Source organism: Hibiscus syriacus, unplaced genomic scaffold, assembly GCF_006381635.1.
Source record: "Hibiscus syriacus cultivar Baekdansim isolate YM2019G1 unplaced genomic scaffold, ASM638163v2 tig00116964_pilon, whole genome shotgun sequence".
NCBI lineage: Eukaryota > Viridiplantae > Streptophyta > Magnoliopsida > Malvales > Malvaceae > Hibiscus > Hibiscus syriacus.
This window is the reverse complement of record NW_024063489.1, coordinates 2760844-2781196: the sequence shown is the minus strand read 5'-3', so window position 1 is coordinate 2781196 and position 20353 is coordinate 2760844. Positions and strand designations below refer to the sequence as shown.

General features: G+C 35.1%; 3 protein-coding genes across 5 annotated transcripts; all 3 read right to left on the bottom strand.

The window, feature by feature from the left end:
• Nucleotides 1–316: 316 nt before the first annotated feature.
• LOC120190948 (transcription factor AIG1-like) lies at nt 317–1096 on the bottom strand. Its single transcript, XM_039193955.1, has 2 exons — nt 895–1096; nt 317–822 (listed from the first exon to the last, which is right to left on the bottom strand). Exons 1-2 carry the CDS (start codon nt 1094–1096, stop codon nt 317–319), a joined length of 708 nt encoding a protein of 235 aa, XP_039049886.1.
• Nucleotides 1097–4936: 3840 nt separating this feature from the next.
• LOC120190978 (putative oxidoreductase GLYR1) lies at nt 4937–7859 on the bottom strand. 2 transcript variants are annotated; one of them, XM_039193986.1, is made up of 8 exons: nt 7714–7859; nt 7041–7217; nt 6819–6910; nt 6620–6662; nt 6449–6505; nt 6253–6301; nt 5305–5645; nt 4937–5221 (listed from the first exon to the last, which is right to left on the bottom strand). In XM_039193986.1, exons 1-8 carry the CDS (start codon nt 7741–7743, stop codon nt 5105–5107), a joined length of 906 nt encoding a protein of 301 aa, XP_039049917.1. In that variant the 5' UTR covers nt 7744–7859; the 3' UTR covers nt 4937–5104. The 2 variants fall into 2 exon arrangements, with proteins under 2 accessions (XP_039049917.1, XP_039049918.1); XM_039193987.1 differs by having other exon boundaries at nt 5305–5618; nt 7714–7849.
• Nucleotides 7860–18751: 10892 nt separating this feature from the next.
• On the bottom strand, nt 18752–20092 carry LOC120190823 (J protein JJJ2-like). Of its 2 annotated transcripts, none has more exons than XM_039193858.1 (2): nt 19025–20092; nt 18752–18966 (listed from the first exon to the last, which is right to left on the bottom strand). In XM_039193858.1, exon 1 carries the CDS (start codon nt 20048–20050, stop codon nt 19028–19030), a length of 1023 nt encoding a protein of 340 aa, XP_039049789.1. In that variant the 5' UTR covers nt 20051–20092; the 3' UTR covers nt 18752–18966; nt 19025–19027. The 2 variants fall into 2 exon arrangements, with proteins under 2 accessions (XP_039049789.1, XP_039049788.1); XM_039193857.1 differs by having other exon boundaries at nt 18752–18967; nt 19017–20090.
• Nucleotides 20093–20353: the final 261 nt, after the last annotated feature.

Here is a 20353-nt window from a genome sequence, read left to right as displayed (position 1 = left end):
TTTAATAATTTTTAATCCTTATATTTTAATTATAGTAACATTCATCAGTATATATGCTCATACACCTTGAATTTACGGTTGTTGAAGATGATTATACTCACTGATAAACCAGGCCATTTCAAACAATAAAAAATAATCAAATTTGAGGAAAACCAATTAGCAATACTTGAAGACACGTCTTTATCTATATACTATAATAAAACATCACAAATTACTCAAAATTTAAGTAATATTAGGATTTTTTTTATATCACCAACTGAGAGTATATCTTATATATATACATTCAATTTAACCTTATAATATTTTAATTTTTTTTTTATTTATTACCAACGAAACCAAATACTGCCTCGCTCAGCCTACCAAAAACCATGACCAGTTCACTATCCCACCCAAAAGTTCGAGCCCGTTTAAGTCCGGTTTCTTGGGCTAACCTAGAAACCCAGTTCTCCACCACATCTTTCAAAGCCCGTTTCAATAGTCCAATCTGCTCCTCATCACCGCTCCATTGCATCGCCACAACGCTTTTGGTCCGCCCACCAACCGTCGTCATCTCAGCCTGGACCGTCCTGATCACACGACTCAAATCGTGGTTCAAACCCGGCCTATCCTCGCAGCAAACCGTCACCTTCAACAACTTCTCTTCTTCGTCAGAAAAGTTCAAAGCCGCCTCGCCGCAATCCCCGGGAAACGGCCACGTCGTGTCGACCTCCGGTTGGCTGTCATTACAACAACAGTTACAGTCGCGCCGCCCTACGTCTTCCACCTGCCTCATTAGCTCCCTCACGCGATGGACAACCTCCGCCAGCAACGAAGCCTTACCCGTCTGTTCTCAAAACAAACAAACAAACTAAACAACACTAACCGCAACAGCAGTATACTATGTTTTGTTAAGAAACTTGGCGGTGTTGGGGAGGAGTGAACGAAGAGTGGATAAATGGGCATTGATAAGCTGCCTGCGCCTCCTTTCCGCTTCCTTGTGACTCTTACAGGCTTCCATTGATTTTCTCTCTGATAAAGCCTTGATGGAATCATCACCCTCCGTTAAAGTGACCGGACTGTCGTTCTTAACACCACAGGAATTTTTCAGAGGAAACATTTTTTTCGCTTACAGTATTAGGCTAAAAGGAAAAGAAGAAAAATAGAATGAAGCAAGTCGAGAACTGTAGTTTCGAAATTACAAGAAGTGCAAGTGAAAGTAAAAGTTCTAAGACAAGCACTTGGTTTTTTTCTCTCTTTTTATCGCTACTGCTGCTGAACTTGAGGTATATTAAAAAAAAGGACTTTCGTTATCCGAGGTGGGACTTGGTTAGAGTGCAGAAAATTAAAATAAAAGAACAAGTAAAAAAACAGAATAATGGTCAAAACACAATTAACAATGGAAAGAAAATAGGAGGACGGGACATTTTGAAAGGTAAATGAGTCACGGCGGGTAAGAATGACGGTGGCTGGCGCCGGCAGCTTTTGTCCCAGCAAGGCAGCAATGTTGCATTGATACGGTTACCGGGATGGAAACAGGGACATGGACATGGACATGGAAAGGAAACATCAATTTCTAAAATTATATGGTACGAGGGAAACATATAAAATAATTTTAAAATTATAAATAGATGTAAAAAATTATAAATAAAGTCAAAATTATATACAATGCATTACTCTCTGATTTGTATAACCTACAGTCAAGATGCATTTTTGCCGAGATATTATTGCTAAGACATACTAACTTCTAGGAACAAAATATCTCTATAGTCGAAGTCGTCAACTTAAGAGAAAAATTCAAGACATCCAAATGGGCTCACTTGAAAATCAACTTCGGGAGGAGCCTATAAAGAATCTATGTAACCTAGTTATGGACCGGACAGCCAAACAACTATCCACAAAACAGTAATCTCTTGCTGATAGTGGTTATACTTTTGTTTGTCAACGGTATAATGAACAAATCTATACAAAGAAGCAACTCAAACCATCATAGTCAAGTCAGAAAGATCATCCATGGGAATTTCAAGTCCCATGAAGTCGTGATCTTGTAATCCATCATCATCAATGTTTAACCATGAACCAATGGTAGATTCAAAAATTTATAAATGGGGTCCAAAATTTTAATTTCCTTTTTTTAAATATAATGGGGGTGCAAAAAAAATTTCTTCCATTTTTCTTTAACATATTATACTAAATTTCACTTTTTCCTTAAATAATAAAGATGCACTTGACCCCTAGGGGCTTAGTGCATCCGCCACTGCCATGAACCCAAATCAGCAAATCTTGTCCAACCATAGCAGGCAACAAACGGAAAAATGAAGGAGAAGAAAGTGAAGAAAGGAGGAGAGGAGGAGAATCACCTGGTCGGTTGGTGGTGGCTGCTGTGACGACTGTTGAAGATTTTCGCAGTGGTGGAGAAATGGACGGCACAGTGTGATGGATTGAGGTAAATGTCGTCCCCGAAACGTCCCCAGCGAGAACTGAAACGTCCCCGTATAGTTCGGCCGTATCCTACCACCGTGGCACGTCTCTAGTACGTACCCCGATCGTCCCCGTGACAAGAACGTTTCGGGTACTTGAAACGCCCTTCCTCTGCCGTTCTCGTGCAACATAGCAAGGCAGGACCTTGTCATAAAAATGGTGATATGGCCGGACTATATATATATATATGTACTGGTTTCATGGCTTCACTTTCACACGCATTCCCTTGTTCCTCTTTTTATATAATGATTGTCATCATCTCTTGCTGGTATCACCTACGCATGTGTATATAAATTGGTTACTTCAACACGAGTTTATATTAGTCATTGTTATGATGATTCACGTCTTGCCTGCTGGTCTCTGTGTCAGGTTCTTCTGCAAATAACTTGTTTTAATTGTGTTAATTTATATCTTACTTTTATTTACAATAATTTAGGTTTGTAAAACCTAAGCGAATGAGTTTTTGTTAAAGTTTATTATTTGAACAACGTCCAAAGAAATCGAAGATGAAATTTGAAAGAAGATTAGAGAAAGAGTAAATTATTTTTTTACTCAACCTTGTTTATATTACTGTTTTGCTTGCTTAATTTTAAAAAATTTCAATTTCATCAATAATTTTTTTATTTCTATTTTGGTCAATCTACCATTAAGTCTTCAATGTTGTTTTTTTTTATAAATTTATATAAAAAAGATTGTGCAACCTTTCCTTTCAAAATTAAAATTTTGAACTATATTTGACTCATAGGTGTCAAAATATTTTATTTCAAATTAGAACAGTGAAAAGTAATATGTATCAATTTCAACACATCAAACAGTGGATATTTACATATCATACTAAGATAAGATTGAAGCTTTGATTTAAAAAAATGAAACTGAAAGATGTAAAAATAAAGGAGAATTTTTTATATCAATTACGTCACAAATGACAATCGAAGATAATAAAAAGGGATTGCAGTCATAGAAATAAGAAGATTAAAATTTTATAAATAAGCCCCCACCCCAAAAAAAGAAAGCGGTCGAAATGAATGAAATTAGAAAAAAATGTGATCAAATTAAATGATAAAAAATAAAACAGGAACAAAGTTGAGTGACAAAAATGTAGTTTATCCTCAAAAGAAATAGGTTGACAAGGAGTAGGAATTGCATGTGAGAATGTTGGGTGGACGCCCACCAGGTCTTGAACACTGTAGAGAATTGAGGTCAACATCTAATGGCAGTGACCCGTCCTAAAATGGTTCGTTTCCTAACATCTTAAACCTCCCTTCCCTATTTATGAACATTACTTTTTATTATTAGCGTGGGAACTTTCAACCATGTGAATGTTTATATATCTTTATAGATATAATGTTGAATCAAATATTTTAAAAATTAATAAGAATTTTTTTAATTATTAAAATCGTTTAATTCATATATCAACGTAACATTTCCTTTGCTTCAATTGCCATGTTTTAACATCCAATTCAACTTGTGTCTCATGGTTGATGCTTTCCTTTATTATTTCTACCGACATCGAGCTAAGATTCAAACGTCTAATATTTTTTATGTTTAAGTCCCATTATGTAAATATAAAACAAACGAACAAGTAATAAAATAATAAATATTACGATATTATCAATAAAGAATATATTTAATTTTTTACAAGGTTAATGGTGATTTACAACTAAATTGTTTCTTAAAAGTATATCAGCAAAGTTTTTTATTTGAATTTTTTTTCTTTTAAGGATTAAAATTATAAAATTAGATGAATAGTCTAATTCTGGAACAAAGACGGATCGTAAGGACATTAGAGGGGCCATGATCTGTTATATTATGTTAATCAAGATACGTTAATGATGATAAAGAAATACAAGTAGTAAAATACGGAGAAGAGGAGGTAGAATTTGAGTTATTAATGAAAGTAATTTTACAAAGAAGATCTGAGTGATAGCAGGCAAACCTCTGGGGACGTCCTTCCCATATTCCACTGCCAAAACGCAAGGCTGTAAAGGGACCAACTTCAGAAAACGACAGATTGAAATACCTACTTGGGAAAATACTCTCTCTCCTCTTCTCATGAAACCAAAAGCCGAGGCCCAAAGTTAAGGAAGGAAATGGAACCCAAAAGACGGAAAATAGATGGTTTCTCTTACACAGCAAAATGGAAGGTCCTTTAAAGGCAAAGGGAACTCCAAACACTGTTCCAACTCACGTATGTCCCTAAAAGCAGCCCAACATCTGTAATTTTTGCACAGGGCAATGCTTTTTCAACTTTGGGTCCTTTATTACCAGTTCATGATAACATGGAGAGAAAAGTGACTAGGCGGAAGACCAATAATTGGGATGCATTTTGCCCATTTACCTGCAAAATATGCAGTCATTTCAGCATTTATGAAATTCGGATCCCATTAGGTACAAGCCTTTAGAAGCCATACTCCAATTTTTGCCCATGGCTATTTTATCCTCTATTAAAATTTCAAAGAGGTTTAAGTGTTACATAAGATTGTAGGATTCAAGTGGCACAAGTTGTCTGATTCCATTGCAAATCTGTCTTTGTTTATGGATGAACTAAATTTTGTAGGCGTACATTTCATAGCTACGTCATTTAAGCTGCATCACAAATCGATTGGAATAGTACAACGCCATAGGCAACTTGTGATGACAGACTTAGCTATATGAGTCCGTTCTTGTCAAATGGTGAACCGGGAGGTGCAATCAAACCCAGATCTTGCATCACTCTCGTTCTTCGGGTACCTGACTTGGGAGATTCTCCTGGTGAAGCTCCTTCCTGAGGGATAAAATTTAGTTTAAGAACCAAGTTTTCTAAGAACTTGTAGGAAATTTTTTTGGGGAAAACAGCTGTATACTCACAGAGCTTTGGCTACCAGTCTCCTCCTTTAACATATTTTCCTCTTTCGATGTTCTCGGGCTGTTTGGCTTCGACTTTTTCTGCGCCTCATATTGCTTTGAAGTTTTACCCCTCTTCTGTTCCTTAGAGGTTGAACTCTTGGACTTTTCCTTGGCACTTCTACCATTTGGCTTCTTTTTCTCTGCAGTTTGGTTATTTTTCCTTTGTTTCTTCTGGACACTCAATTGCTCAACGGCTTTATTCTTTGCCTGTTTATCGGTACTAGGGCTCTTTCGCTTGGGTTTCTTGGGGGTCTCATCTTGCTTGGAAGTCTTGCCTTTAGAAGCATCAGCTCCAGTGTTTGTTAGTCCAGATTATAAGATTTTATAATATCAAATGTCTACTTGGAGCAAAAGAATGAAAATTTCCAGAAAGTAATCCAAGATGTTAATTCAATAAACATTGAGATGGGAACAACCGAATATGATACAAATCCATTTTTGACTATCGAATTCCTATGCATATAAGAAAGGACTATGTGAAATTCAAAAGGAAAAAAAAGGCATGCTAGGTTATCAACTTCTCTTTATTTATTTTGATTAACAAAGAGATAGATGCCGATTCTTTGAAATCCGAAGCAAAGCTCCTAAACAGTTTTAAATGACCATCTCAACCAATGGCTAAGGGCCATCGAACTGCATCAGCAGTACATATTGAAGTCTCAAGGAGGTTTCACTTTCAGCCGATAAACCAATAGCTTGTGTTGCGACATTTGTGAAGGCTGATTATACCAAAACCAGAAAGCGAAACTGATTTATCAGATAAATTTCTGCTTCAAATAACGTAACTTCAATACTATACATCAAATTTTGACATCAGGATTTCATTGCAATAAAGCTTTTCAATCATAAAGATCATAGAGTAGAACTGCAGCACAATAAAAAGAGATAAGCAAACTAAAGAAGCCTAACCTGTAGCCTTAGATCCTTGCCCCTTTGGTTTAATAGATTTCCGGCGAAGCTGCAGCCACATCGAAAATTATGGGAGAGACATAAATTACAAACTTTAGGGATAATTTGCTAGACTATATAGCTTTAAGAAAAAGGGAGAGCCTTCAAAGTGCTGAAAGGAGACAATGATGTAAGTAGAGAAGAAGAAACCTATTACCTGCTCCAAAGTTTTGTCAAGGATATCGTAACAATTACCATTATTCTGTTCTAGAATCTGTCAATGTATAAACAGCATGTCAAAATCATTAAATCAGTAGAATACAACCATGCAATCTAATTCGCATGAGTGGTTGAATAAAAAAGATGGAAGAACATGATCGGAACTTACCGTTTTAAACTCGGAATGATATTTCACAGGGTCTGCATAAAAGCTGCAGAGGGAACAAATAACACACTTCAATCCTTGCTTGCAGTTTGTTGACACATTTAAATCCTTACACTTTTTTTAAAAAAATCTCAAACCAATCAAAGTTCACACATCTTTCTCCAAGAAACAAAATAATCAAGTAGGGAAACAGAGAACTGACTACTCATGGCTCCCATATAGACGCACTAGCACCTTCCCCTGTGATTTACCTCCCGGTTTACTGCTCTCGCTAACACTCTTCTCATCAACTACCTGACACATTATCGATAATTAGAATCCACAGAACTGGATAATTCTGTTCAAAATGCTAAATTATCATTACAAGGCTGGGAAAAAAATATGCTAGTTGCAAAATATCAAACAACCATTGCATTAGGCATACCAGTGCTGGCCACCATGAGTTTCCATGGACTTTGACCCATATCAAATCTCCTAGTGACACCTCCCCTACCAACTGCAGGGACGCAGATTCCTTCGCCCATTCGTTGTTATCAGTAATTTTGCCACCAGCAGTACTATTTCCCTCCGTAGCTTGTACTATTTGTGATTCACACATGATCTAGTTTTAAAATCCAATATGTTTAAAAATAACATCAGCAAAATAAAAAAATCACCTTAAAATAGATATCACAATAATAGTCTCTTAACAGAATTCAACTAATGGATTTATAACAAAATTAAAAAAAAAGATATAAAAGTAAAAACTTCACTGCATTCGACTGTCTTTCCAAATACTCAACATCTCAGATTCAAATCCAACGGAGTTGAGAGAAATGCTGATTTGAAAAGAAAGCGATGCATCAAAAAAGGTAATTGATGAGTGTCGTAAACCCTAACAATAAAGTAAACTGTACATGCAAATCTATACTGGAAATGACATTCCATTCTTACCCTTTGTTAGGATCATGATAAGAAAATTAAAGAAAATTATTTTTTTTCTGTTATCAACCAAGCAAAACCCAAAACTTGAGCTACTTTGTTCCAACATTTTCTGGTTAACCAAAACCATGCAAGAAAAAAGATAGATGAAGGTAAAGATCAAAGGAAGAACTTACCGTCTTGGCCAGGATCGAAAATAGGTGCATGATGCGAGACGGTGGCTTCGATGCAAATGAAAAAAGAGGTGAAGAAAAGGAGGAATTTTTATTGGAAGACAGACAATGGAGTCCAAGACCGATGAAAGTAATAAGAAAATAGTCGAGAAAACCAAAACCCACTAATTTTTCTTTGGGTAGTCAGTGTGACTTGATGACCCCACGGACTACAATCAGTAATTCCTCCATCATCTCTTTAATACCCCATTAGACCTATAAATCGTTTTTTAACCTTTCTTTCTTTTATATGCTTCAGACATGTTTTATTTTATTGTTGTTGTCGTTCTTGGATTTGGCAAAATTAGTGGATAATGCAGCCTGCAATTATTTAGCCTAATAGTGTATCTAGTATTTATTTTGAGATCTACGATAAAAGTTACAGTAAAATTAAAATTCGTCATGTCGACGTTATATATTTCATGTGATATAAATTTTTAATAGGTCGTGGGCTGTGGGTCTTATAGGCTGAATATATTTAATATATATTCATAGACTCGCTATACCAGCGTGACGAGTCTGAATAAAAAAATATTTTTTTGGAAATTTAAAAAACATGATTAAAAAATATATATATTATTTTAATAGGTAGGGACCTCGTCACGCAGGTGTGACAAGTTTCAACGTGTAAAAATTTGAATTTTTCGACCGTTGGGGTGACCGTTGGCGAACTATCAATTTTTTTTAAATTTAATAGAACTCGTCACGCCGATGTGACGAATTCCAACGATTATTTTCAATTTGAAAACATTAGTCATTTATAGCAGTTGGATATAGTAATATAAATAGAGGTTTGAGTTGGATTGGTTTTTCACTTGAAATCAAACATTCTATTGAGAGTAAAAACTTTTTTATTGAAGATTTTGTGTTGAAATGGCCTTAAGAGAAGAAATGATACGTCTTGATGATGATCATATTTCGTCGATCAAGTTGACTACGGTAAATTGAATTTGTTTTATTTGATTTTAGTTTTGAAAAAAATTATAGTATTAATAATAATTGTTTATATAATTGTATTAATAAATTTATTTTCAAATTGTAGTGAGAATAACGACGCATTTGCCATCGAAAAATGACGAATGAAGAGTCACATCAGCGGATTGTGATATATCTTCAATAATCCATATTATATGCAACAATGTTTCTTCATGGTTTTAAGGTGATATCGACACTGATATCGGTGTTGATTGAGCGTTGGAGGCCTGAAACGTATACGTTTCATTTTTCTTCTGGTGAATTGGCTACAACATTGAAAGATGTCGCATATCAACTTGGCGTTCTTATTAATGGTATGCTATTGATGTTTCTCAACAATTATGCACGAGATGCAGTTATTTCTGATTTATTGGGAAATGAGACTCTAGCCGATCTTATTGATATGATGCAAATACGGATAATGTGGTTGGAAAAAGAATTTAGAGTAAATGGACAATAACGGAGCAAGAGGTGAAATATGCAGCCCGAGCATATCTTATGACGTTAATTGGAGGGATATTGCTACCGGATAAATCAGACAATTTGGTGCACACTCAATATCTTCCGGTATTGAACGATTTCCTTGTATGTCGTCAATATAGTTGGGGTTATGCAATTTTGGCTTTTTTGTATATTGAACTTTGCAAGGCGACCAAAGTGGTTAGAGGGAAAAAAGCGAATATAGCGGGTTGTTTAGTTTTGCTCCAATCATGGGCTTGTTATCGTCTCCCATTTTTTACACCTATTACATCCGCTCCTATAGAGTTTCCTCTCGCCACACGGTAAATTCATATATTTAAAGTTTTGATATTTTATAATATTTATTTAAATATTTTGAAAATGACAATAAATAATGTAGTTGTTATTTTTTTTGGTTTAGATGACGACACCGAATAATCGATACAAAATTTTCGGGTGCAACAAAAGTAGATATCTAGATGATGATCGATATTGCCGGTATATATGCGGTAAATATTAATAATTTTTGCATTAACATTGAAATTTGTAATAGTAATTCTTTAATTATACTAACAATATACTTTTGAGAGTTTAATTGATTGTCGTATTATGCGTCAGAGATTCAACGATGTCTATCGTCATTTTTATTTGAAGGAGCCGAGACATGGTGTGTCGTAACACCATTGCTCCATTTCACAATTATTGAGATTCATGCCGCTGATAGAGTTTTGCGACAATTTGAGTTTCACCAACCGATGGAAATGTCCATATATAACATGGACGATTTCCATAAAATAGATGCGTGCGGGAAGCATACGGAAGATTGGCCAAAGAAGCATGCTATATTCATACAATAATGGCATGAGAGGCATTTACATTTGCCTAATCGTTCTGAGATCCAACCTGAAGATTTTGATTTCACAGTTTCTCCCTACCTCTAAAATTATGAAGTAAATGAGAAACCATACTTGACAACGCTAGAGGATCGGTTCGAATGGGAGGAAATGAAGATAAAACATGAAAAAAATATCATCTTCATCAACATCTTCTTCTTATGCTTCCACCAATTATTATCCATCTCAAACAAGTTATGATGAATATGATTCATATCAAGCATTGATGGAGAATCGAGCGGTGTGGGTAGGAAGTTCCTGGGATCAAGTGCCACATTCACAACAATTTCCGACACAAGAAATGGGAGCAAGTGGTGCGTGAGATGATCTTCTTCAACACGATCAATCTTGTGGCAATTTTAGTGTGCAATTTGAATCGATGATGTCAATAATGGCGTCAAATACATTGAATACTCTATCATTTTCACCCGAAGGTGAAAATCAAAGTGGTGGAGTAATGTTTAGTACGTCGGAACTGGAAAAATACGAAAATGACGAAGGTGGATGACCACGACGAAATCGACGAGCACCACATCATTACTATTCTACCACTCCTCGACATCGACAAGAATTGCGCAAATATAAGTAATATTTTTGTTTGCTTAAGTAAAATTACTTATGTTATAATTTATTTTTATTATCATATGTAAATAATTAATAGAGATCGGCAAGAAATCGAGTGAACTATGTACTCAACATTTAATTGTATTAAAATTAATATCAATAATATATATGTGTCCCCCTTTAAAATGTTTCTAAAATTTGTCATTAATTTTATTTTTAATTAAACTAACTTTGAAAAATATGTAAATAAATATGTTAACTAACTTTGAAAAATATATATCATTATCTCGTTAACAATTTAACTTTGAAAAGCAAAGGACGTGAATAGTGTAGATTTTCTTATTTCAATGGAAATTATTTCAGTTTATCTGAGTTGGTGTGAAATATCAATGAAAAGAAAAGGATGTTAATATTATAGATTCCCTGATTTTCTAAAATATTTTAGTTTATCTAAGTTGATGTGAAATGTCAATGACAAGCAAATGACGTGAATAGCGTAGATTCTCTGATTTCAATAGAAATTATTTCAGTTTATCTGAGTTGATGTGAAATATCAATGACAAGCAAAGGACGTGAATAGTATAGATTCCCTGATTCTCTAAAATATTTTAGTTTATCTGAGTTGATGTGAAATGTAAATGACAAGCAAAGGACGTGAAATGCATGGATTTAAAATAGTGTAGTTCATATTCAATCTCTTACACAACACACTCATTTCATCTAATGAAATGCATTTCAAATAATAAGAACTAACTATTCACAGTTGTCCATTACAATGGCGAAATTCTACACATTGATGTTGGTGTTGTGTTTAAGTCACATAGGCCCATCAATATGATGTTCCCTATAGATGTATCTCATCGCCAAATGAAGCAAAAAATTGAGAGAAAACTTGGAGCTTATGTTTCATGTTTAAGTTATCAGCACATGATCTCCTCAAATCTAATCACATATGGAACAATCTAGCTTGATGATGATGACGATGTCGCTGTTATGGTTAGATTTCATCAATCATCAAATAATAATATGGTTGAGATTTATGTCGAAACCACAATTGCAACATATATTTCAACCTCAACAGTACCATCACCACGAACAGAAGAATCAGGACCCTCTGAACCACATGCAAGTGTTGCTGATGACAACCTTGTTGGACGGTTCGATGAAAGCCTTGCTAAATTTAGCGAGGATGATGAAGATATTGTTCCATTGTTGGAAGATGACGATACACTATTAGTTGATGATTCAGATATTTTTGAGGCTGCTTCAGAGGGACAAGGTTTGTATGTGAGGCAACTATTTCACGATGTCAAGGATTACAAAATGCTCCAAATGTTTAAGCATAAATGCACCCTCAACCTGAAATGCCTTACCATGATTTACCTCGGTATCATCATCCAGTTGTAATGCATGACATTAACTATAATGCTATGCAGAATCCTGAAATCTATGATATGCCAGAGTTATGTGCTGCCCGCTGGGGTTCTTCAGACGAGCGATCATATGAGTTGGCGATTGGGTCTTAGTTTGAAACAAAAAAAGAGGCACAACTAGCAATCAAAGAGTACTATATTAAAGCTCATATTCAATTCTATGTAGCAGAGTCTGATCAAAAGACATATTTTGTAAGGTGTATACACCATGATGTTGGCTGTAAGTGGAGGATACGAGTATCATACCTACAACAGAAGATATTGTGGGAAGTCACAAGGTTCAATGCACAACACGCATGTACAATGAGCTCGTTGACACAAGACCATAAATATTTAGATTCAGATGTTATATGCTCGTATGTCAAGCTATTAGTGGAAAAAAAATCTAAGAGTACCCGTTTCTATGTTAGTGGCATCCATTTGGAATACATTTGGTTATATTTCCACTTATTACAAGGCATGGATGGCTAAAAAAACAATGACCTTGTTGTATGGTGATTGAGATCAGTCATATGGGCTACCATGTTTGCTGCAAGTAATTTAATTTTTCATCATTGGAACCATTGTTAGATATTATACTCTTCCCACAGTCTCGCTTCAGGGAGACGTTATCCCTGGAAAGAGAATTTTTGGTGGCTTGTTCTGGGTGTTTAAATAAGCTATTGAAGGGTTTCGATTTTGCAAATAAATGATTCAAGTCAATGAGACTTTTCTGTATGGGCTCTACAAACACGTCTTGATGATAGTCGTTGCACAAGATGGAGACAAAAATATTTTCCCCATTGCCTTCGCCATTGTTAAAAATGAATCGGAGGAAACTTGGAATTTCTTTCTCTCAAACTTGTGTTCCCATGTTGTCACTCAATATAGGGTTTATATGATCTCATATTGGTCGCCTAGGTTGTTAAGCACAATTTTTAGACCAGAAAGTAGATGTATGTCTCCTTATGCATATTCGACATATTGTATACGTCATATTGCATCTAATGCTATGAAGAGGTTTAAGTAGAAAAAGATATAAAAAAAATAGATTATCAACATGGGTAACTATTATGTAATTTCTCATTAATTATTTCTGTTTCATTTATGTTCTTTTTTGTATTTTTAATCAAATTCATTTTAATGCTTTTTAGGATATGCTTTACTACAATCAAACTTTCGTGCACGGCTAGAAATTTGAGAAGATACGAAGATAATGTGTATGAATTCGCTGCTTTAATCCCTAGAGAGAGATGATCACAAGCATATGATTTTGAGGGTCGACGTTACGACCATATGACTACCAACCTTGTCGAATGTATCAACTTAATGTTGAAATGGACTCGATATCTCCCGATAACAAGTATTATTAGGGAGACATACTTTAGGTTGGGCAAAGTATGAGCAGACAAAAGTGCAAAAATAGATGTCATGATCAGCGATGAGAGAAATTGGGCTCCATATTTAGAAAAGGCAATGCAAAAGAATCAAACACATGCGACATCAATGTTTGTCCATAATTTTGTTAGGGTTGATTCTGATTTCGTTGTCCAAGCACTAGTTCAACCACATGAGGGAGGTAATTCTACAATGTGCACTGGTAATATGAATATAAGATGGTGTTATTGTGGTCGATTTCGAGCTTTTAGATTCCCATGCGCTCACGATATTGCTGTATGTATGCCCATTAATGTTGACCCTACTTATATGCTGATGATTGTTATAGCTTGCACACTATACATAACATTTACAATTGTGATTTTAAGTACCTCCCAAATGAAGCATACTGGCTTGCATCAACAAATTTTGAAGAATGGTTGCCAAATCCTGAATTACGTATGAAGTTAAGAGGTCGACCTGATTCTAACCGAATTCATACAGATATGGATGATCTTCAAAGAGAGTCAGATCTACATAAACTTTGTGACCATTGTAGAGGTGAAGGGCATAACAAAAAACATTGTCCTCATCTTTCTAAATATCGAACTGGACGCTAAAATAGTCGTTAAAAAATATTATGCTATATTTTTACTTTTACTCTTTTAACTATGTTTTTTAACTTGTACTATTCCCACTATGTTTATAAGTTTTTTTAATTGAACATCATTACTTCAAACTTTCACTTCAATTCGTATATAATTACAAACTATTACTAAATAAGTTTACTTAGTCCAATAATTACTTAATTAATAAAGACAACTTCATACATAAACTAAAACCATTTAAATCAATATTTGTACATATTTCATTTTCTATTTTTTTAGATCTCTCTTCAATTTGTTCACTACGTCGAATTAAGACACCTTCGTATTTTTCTTTCGTCATCTTCTTCTCAATTTTTATACTAATTTTTTTTTCTTCCCTTTCAACGAGTCGTTTGCTACGCAGCTTTGGTAAAACTTCATACTTCTTCTTCACTTCCATTTTCATCATCTTCTTCTTATGATCCTCAACTATGTACTTTATTGCTTCTTTTTCCCACTCTTTATCTGAAGAAAAGCTTGAATCTGAATCGTCAATCTCTGAGTCGGTGTTGTCAAACCCATAAACACCTTCGCCAAAACATACCCAAAATTTTCCCACGACCACATTATTTGATAATCTCAATTTTTTTCTCTCAATTATCATACATCAAAAACTTCACCCTAAACCCCTATTTATACTAAAATCATCTCCAAAAATAGTCGTTGGAACTCGTCACTCCGGCGTGACGAGTTCCATTGAATTTAAAAAATCGTTGGCCAACGATCCCCCAACGGTCAAAAATTTCAAATTTTTTACCGTTTGGAACTAGTCACGCCAACGAGACGAGTTTCATGGCTATTAATATATATTTATTACAATGTTTTTTAAAATTCCAAAACAAATATTTTTTTATTTGGACTCGTCATGCCCGCATGAAGAGTCCCGTGAAATATATTAAATATATTCAATCCTTGGGACCCATGTCCCACGGCCCATTAAAAATTTATATCCAATAGAACTCGTCACACCTACCAACTACATTGTAGCTTTTGTCATAGATCCTAAAATAAAAAACTTGTCTTCTTGGGCTAATTAACCGGCCCGCTTGCATTATCCCACTAATTTTGGCGCTTAATTTCGTGTTTAATGATGTTTGCTTGTCTTGTTTCCCATTGATGTCTGAAACTTTTTTCAGTAATAAGACCCTCTCATCGAGAAACCAGTATTTTTCAAAGTGTAATTTACGGTTTCTTAATACTCAAAGTTATTAGTGTTGTCCCCCACCCCCAAATATCCATCGAATTTTGTATTTCTATTTTAGATAATGTTGAAAAAATTATCATTCTACCAATTCTTTAAATATCGTTAAAGGTTTAAATCTAGATGTTTGCGAATAAAACAAATTAAATTACGAGAATTGTCTCTAAATAAGCCTCTATTAAACTCAATCTGAATTAATTAATCAATAAATTAAATATTAATAATTAATTAAAAAAATAACATTATGCAACTTATTCATTTATCTATTTAAAGGTTTATAAAATCTATAGTTTCATTTGCTTAATTTTTAAAATTATAAAATCATTAAAAGAAATTATTATCTTTAAAATTTTTATAGTTTTTAGTTTTTAGTTTCGTTTTTGAAAATAATTAAGGTTTTATTTAAACATGTTTCTCAAGTGTGGATTGAAAAGTATGATATATGAACACAATGTTTAGTTCCATGTAAAGATGCTGTAAAATGTAAATATGAATTACAAGAAGTGAATAAAGCAAGTATGAAATATAAAATTTATTAATAAATATTTGTGTTCATATTGTGGAATCTATTACACTCAAGTTTCGTGTTTGTTACGCACCTAGTCTGTTTTAGTTTAATGAAAATAATTAGGTGGCGTTTGGTTCGCTGGAATGTTTATGAGTGAATTGAAATCTGTGAAGGAATTGGAATCTGAATCTGAAACCTGTTTGGTTGGCAGGAAATTGAATTGGAATACAATTCCATATTCTGTTTGATTCGCAGACATGTCAGATGAATTTGATTTCAGTAATGTAAAATAACAGAATTGTCATTCTTTTTTTTTTGCTTAATTTTAGTTTGTTTTATAACTTACATGTAGCAATATATTATAAAAATTATAAAAATATTAAAATTTCATTTTATTGATTGATTATTCATTTCAATAAATTATAAAAATCTTACTAATAAACATCATAAGTTAAAATCATCTCAATTAAGGATGGCCATGGGTCGTGTTGGGTCGGGTTTTTGGTCCACCCGACCTGACCCGAGAACAAGGGAACCTCCACCCGAGACCCGACCTGACCAAAATAAAGTTTCACCCGACCCGACCCGAATATATGAATTAGAAACCCGACCCGAAATAATAAAAAAATATTTTTATTCAATAAAAACAGTGACTTAATTGAAAAAAATTATATATAGAGGGGTATTATTGTAATTATTCCTAAATATATAAGGTATAATTATATTTTTTTTCGGGTCGGGTCGGGTATTTTTCACCCTAAATCCGAACCTGACCCGAATATAACACTTAAAAAAACCCAACCCGAACCCGAAATTTTCAAAAAAATCCGACCCGATCCCGAAATTTTTTTATTAAAAAATCCGACCCGAATACCAAAAGATTGATGAGGGTAGTATGGTCAAATTTCACATTCCCTCCTCCAAATGATTTCAATTCCATCATGCTATGGATGTAATTTACTTTCCCTCCCTTGATGAAATTGGATTCAATTCCCCCTTTAAAAACTTGAACCAAACATAGGAAAATGGTAGAATTAGATTTCAATTCCCCCTAATTCCAAGAGATTTCAGCGAATCAAACGCCACCTTAGTGTATTTAATTATGCACTTTGGGCGTCTAAGTTTCAATATAATATGGTGTACCCGTGTTTTAATTTCAAGATTTTAACATTTTATGTACTCACGCTGTAAGTTCAAGAAAACACTTCATGTACTTGATATTTTATGTGCACGTGTTTCAAGTTCAAGATAACACTTTATGTATTTTGTATTTATGTGCTCATGATTCAAGTTACAAGATAGCTCTTGATATGTTCAAATTTCAAGTTAATACTTCGCGTGTACAAGTTGTGCCTATAAAGAGTTACTGAGAACAAAGGAGAGGGATATAGAAAGGCTGAAGCATGAAGTAATACTTCGCGTGTACAAGTTGTGTCTAGTAGTAACGATTTGTTACGATCCATTGGTTCATATAGAATCCAGGTCCTAGGTGTATTAAAAAAATTCTTTTCGTTAAGCGTATATAATAAAAATAGAGTGAAAGGGTCCACCCCAAAACCAAGGGGGTACTAACTAAGAGCTGAGTCCTCTCTGAACCGCAGGAAATAGTTGCCCATCATACGGCTCACCAACTTCACTCGCCTCTTTGGTAGGCTCGCTCCAGGCAGGTTCGGATCACTTACAATACACAGCTCTACGAGCTACGAAGGATGGGTTGGGTTAGACTTTCAAGTTTACGCGAATATTTGTCTAAATTTTCACTAAGAATACATTAACCTTAAATAAATTTAATTTACAAAAAGAAGAAGAAGAAAAAGAACATGATACGCTATGATTTACCATGATGATATAAAGTAAATGAGAGTTAATAATGATGTTGTGATGGATGCACAAAACTTGTATGTAACGGTTGTGGTACCTTCTAAATAGAAAATATTAGCTTGTTTAAACCTCTTCCCTTGAGAAATTATGTCATAAAAATCTCATTTGATATCTGAAATCAAATACCAGGATTACAATGCTCAATACCCTGCCAGACTTTTCGTAATGTACGTTATAGAACATACGCAGTTGAAAATGGAGGTTAATGGATTTGGCTAATACAACTTCACAGCTTTTCAATAATAATAATAATAATAATAATACAACTTCACAGAGCTATTAAGATTAAGGCAATGAGTTCTTCCTCAGATATCAGCACCACCAACAATTATTTGAGCTAGATATATGGATCTAAAAATCTCTCTAAATTACCATTTCTTATGACTCTAACTCAGGAACTAATTCTGGCACATAGCCAATTAAGATTCATTGCTTTTCTCTAGGAACATGACATTCGGCTAGTCCATAATAATTGATCATTACTTGTTACTTATTTTGCAACACATTTTCAGTGCAACAATCATGAGATAGAGGATTGTAAAACAATAACAAATTTAATCAAAACTAATATATATATCCTAAGCTTATGATTAATTTCTCACCCAGTTGTGTCTTATTAGCAAGATCTCTTACCCAACAGTCGGCATCCACAGTAACACTCGGCCTAGAGGCGGATATGCAAGTGAGGGGAACATACCAAGTGGCTAGGGATCAATCTCTCATTGCTAGGTCTAGGCATTAAATTTACCAAATGCTTCTAAAAGAAACTGCAATCGAACTGGTTAAAGGGTGAGCAGAAATTTAAGAGGTTTTAGTTGTAAAAGGACTAAAAACATACATCAGCAGTTAGTCATTTGGATAATCCAAGATGCACCGGTCATGTAACCCATGAAACATGAAATGAACTAAAAGTTCAGTTTTCAATATGAAAACCAAATACAAACAAGTACGTTGCTCATGACAACAATCACGGTAATGTTCTAAAACATCTCAAATTTCTTAACTGTAAACAAAAGTTCATGCCTGCATAAATGGACAATTTTGAATAAACGGCGAGAAGTAAAATTTCCTCATAATCAATGGGGAAAGAACTTTCTGACTTGACATAGGCTGAATATATATCAGTGTTACAATGATCACCTATGTCGAGCTAGTCAGTGCATGAAAACAATCTACAAACAAAACGATTAACAACTACAACAATACCTACATATTTGACCCCCAAACGTTACAATGGTTCAGCATCGGCCTTATTCTTCCTTGTCAGTTCACCGATATCCTCCAGAACTGCCTCAAAAGTTTCAGTCAGGTTCCTTCTAAAAAAAAGGCTACAAATAACAAATTTCATTACCAATCAAACCTCACAGAGGAATCTTCCTCGGCCTCCCTCTCTTCTTTGATCCCGACTTGGACACATTCCCACCTGAAATCACACCAGCAGTACTCGTACTTTCTACCACCTTCACTGCAGGGGTCATAGGAGGGGGAGGCTGCGGCGGTGCCGCAAACGATGTGACTGGTGTAGCTTGCTCGTTGCCTCCATTTCTTTCTCCCTCATGCGTCGGCACTTTAGAATATGTGGGATGCATCCAATTCGGAAAGCCGGCGGGGGCTTTTTCTTTACTTTCCGGACTTCCAGACACAAATCCCAAAGGAAAAAACGCCCAGCAACAGTAATATGCTTCCTTCCCCGGAACCAGCGGCGGCAATGTTGGAATATCAACCGCGTGAAAAGCTTTCTCACAATTCTGGCACCTTAAACAACAACCCTCGTAAGCCCCAGGATACTCAAACAACCTGTAACAGTACGGGCAAGCTGTCCAAAATGTAGAACTTTTCGACCTTTGATTCTCATTTTGGGTATTCGCATTTGGCGTCCAATATTGCTCATGCTCCTGACTTTGGCCTCTTCTCGTGACCGGTAATTTCCCGGCAGGATTCGAACGACCGTCGCCGCTGCTTAAATCTATCCTCGTAAACAGGCTAAATTCTCTGTCGTAAGCAGATTTTTTCGAGCTGTTAGATAAAATTCCCCACGCATCAGCAACGAGCTTGAACGCGTGGTCGGCGAAAGGGAACTTGTTTTTGTCTGGGTGAAGAAGGAGAGCTAGGCGACGATACTGTTTCTTGATGAGATCGTTGTCGTCGGATCGGCCATCGATTTGTAAAATGGAGTACCAATCTTGGTGATTGTTTACTCTTTTCTCAGCTGCAAGGATGACGTCAGCGATGGCTAGGATCTGATCGGAACCGTCCAACAGCGGTTCGGTCTCTTGGGCTAAGATTGCGAAGTCTCTTGAGCCGTTGAAATCACGACTTTGGAGAAGCTTCTCGGCGATTCCTAGAAGACGAATGGCTTCAGCTCTATTTCCGTTTTCCTCCATTTTTGAAAAGAGAAGGGTTTGGAGGCGAGAACACGATGGGATCTTTCGATTTTGTAGGGTAAATTTCGAAATTTTGTTTCAAGTAAGAAATCTGAAGTATAGAATATATATAGACGGGAAATAAAGGGAGTTGTTGGTCTTTTCACGATAATAGTGGTTTCCTGCACAGTACAAATTATATAGGATAAAGTATACTTTTTTTTTGGTACAACAGGGAACGGGGAAGATCAAATTCCTACATTCTAACCTTTAGGTTCACGGAATTTTAAATTTTTGGAAATATTTTTTTATTAAAATTGTGAG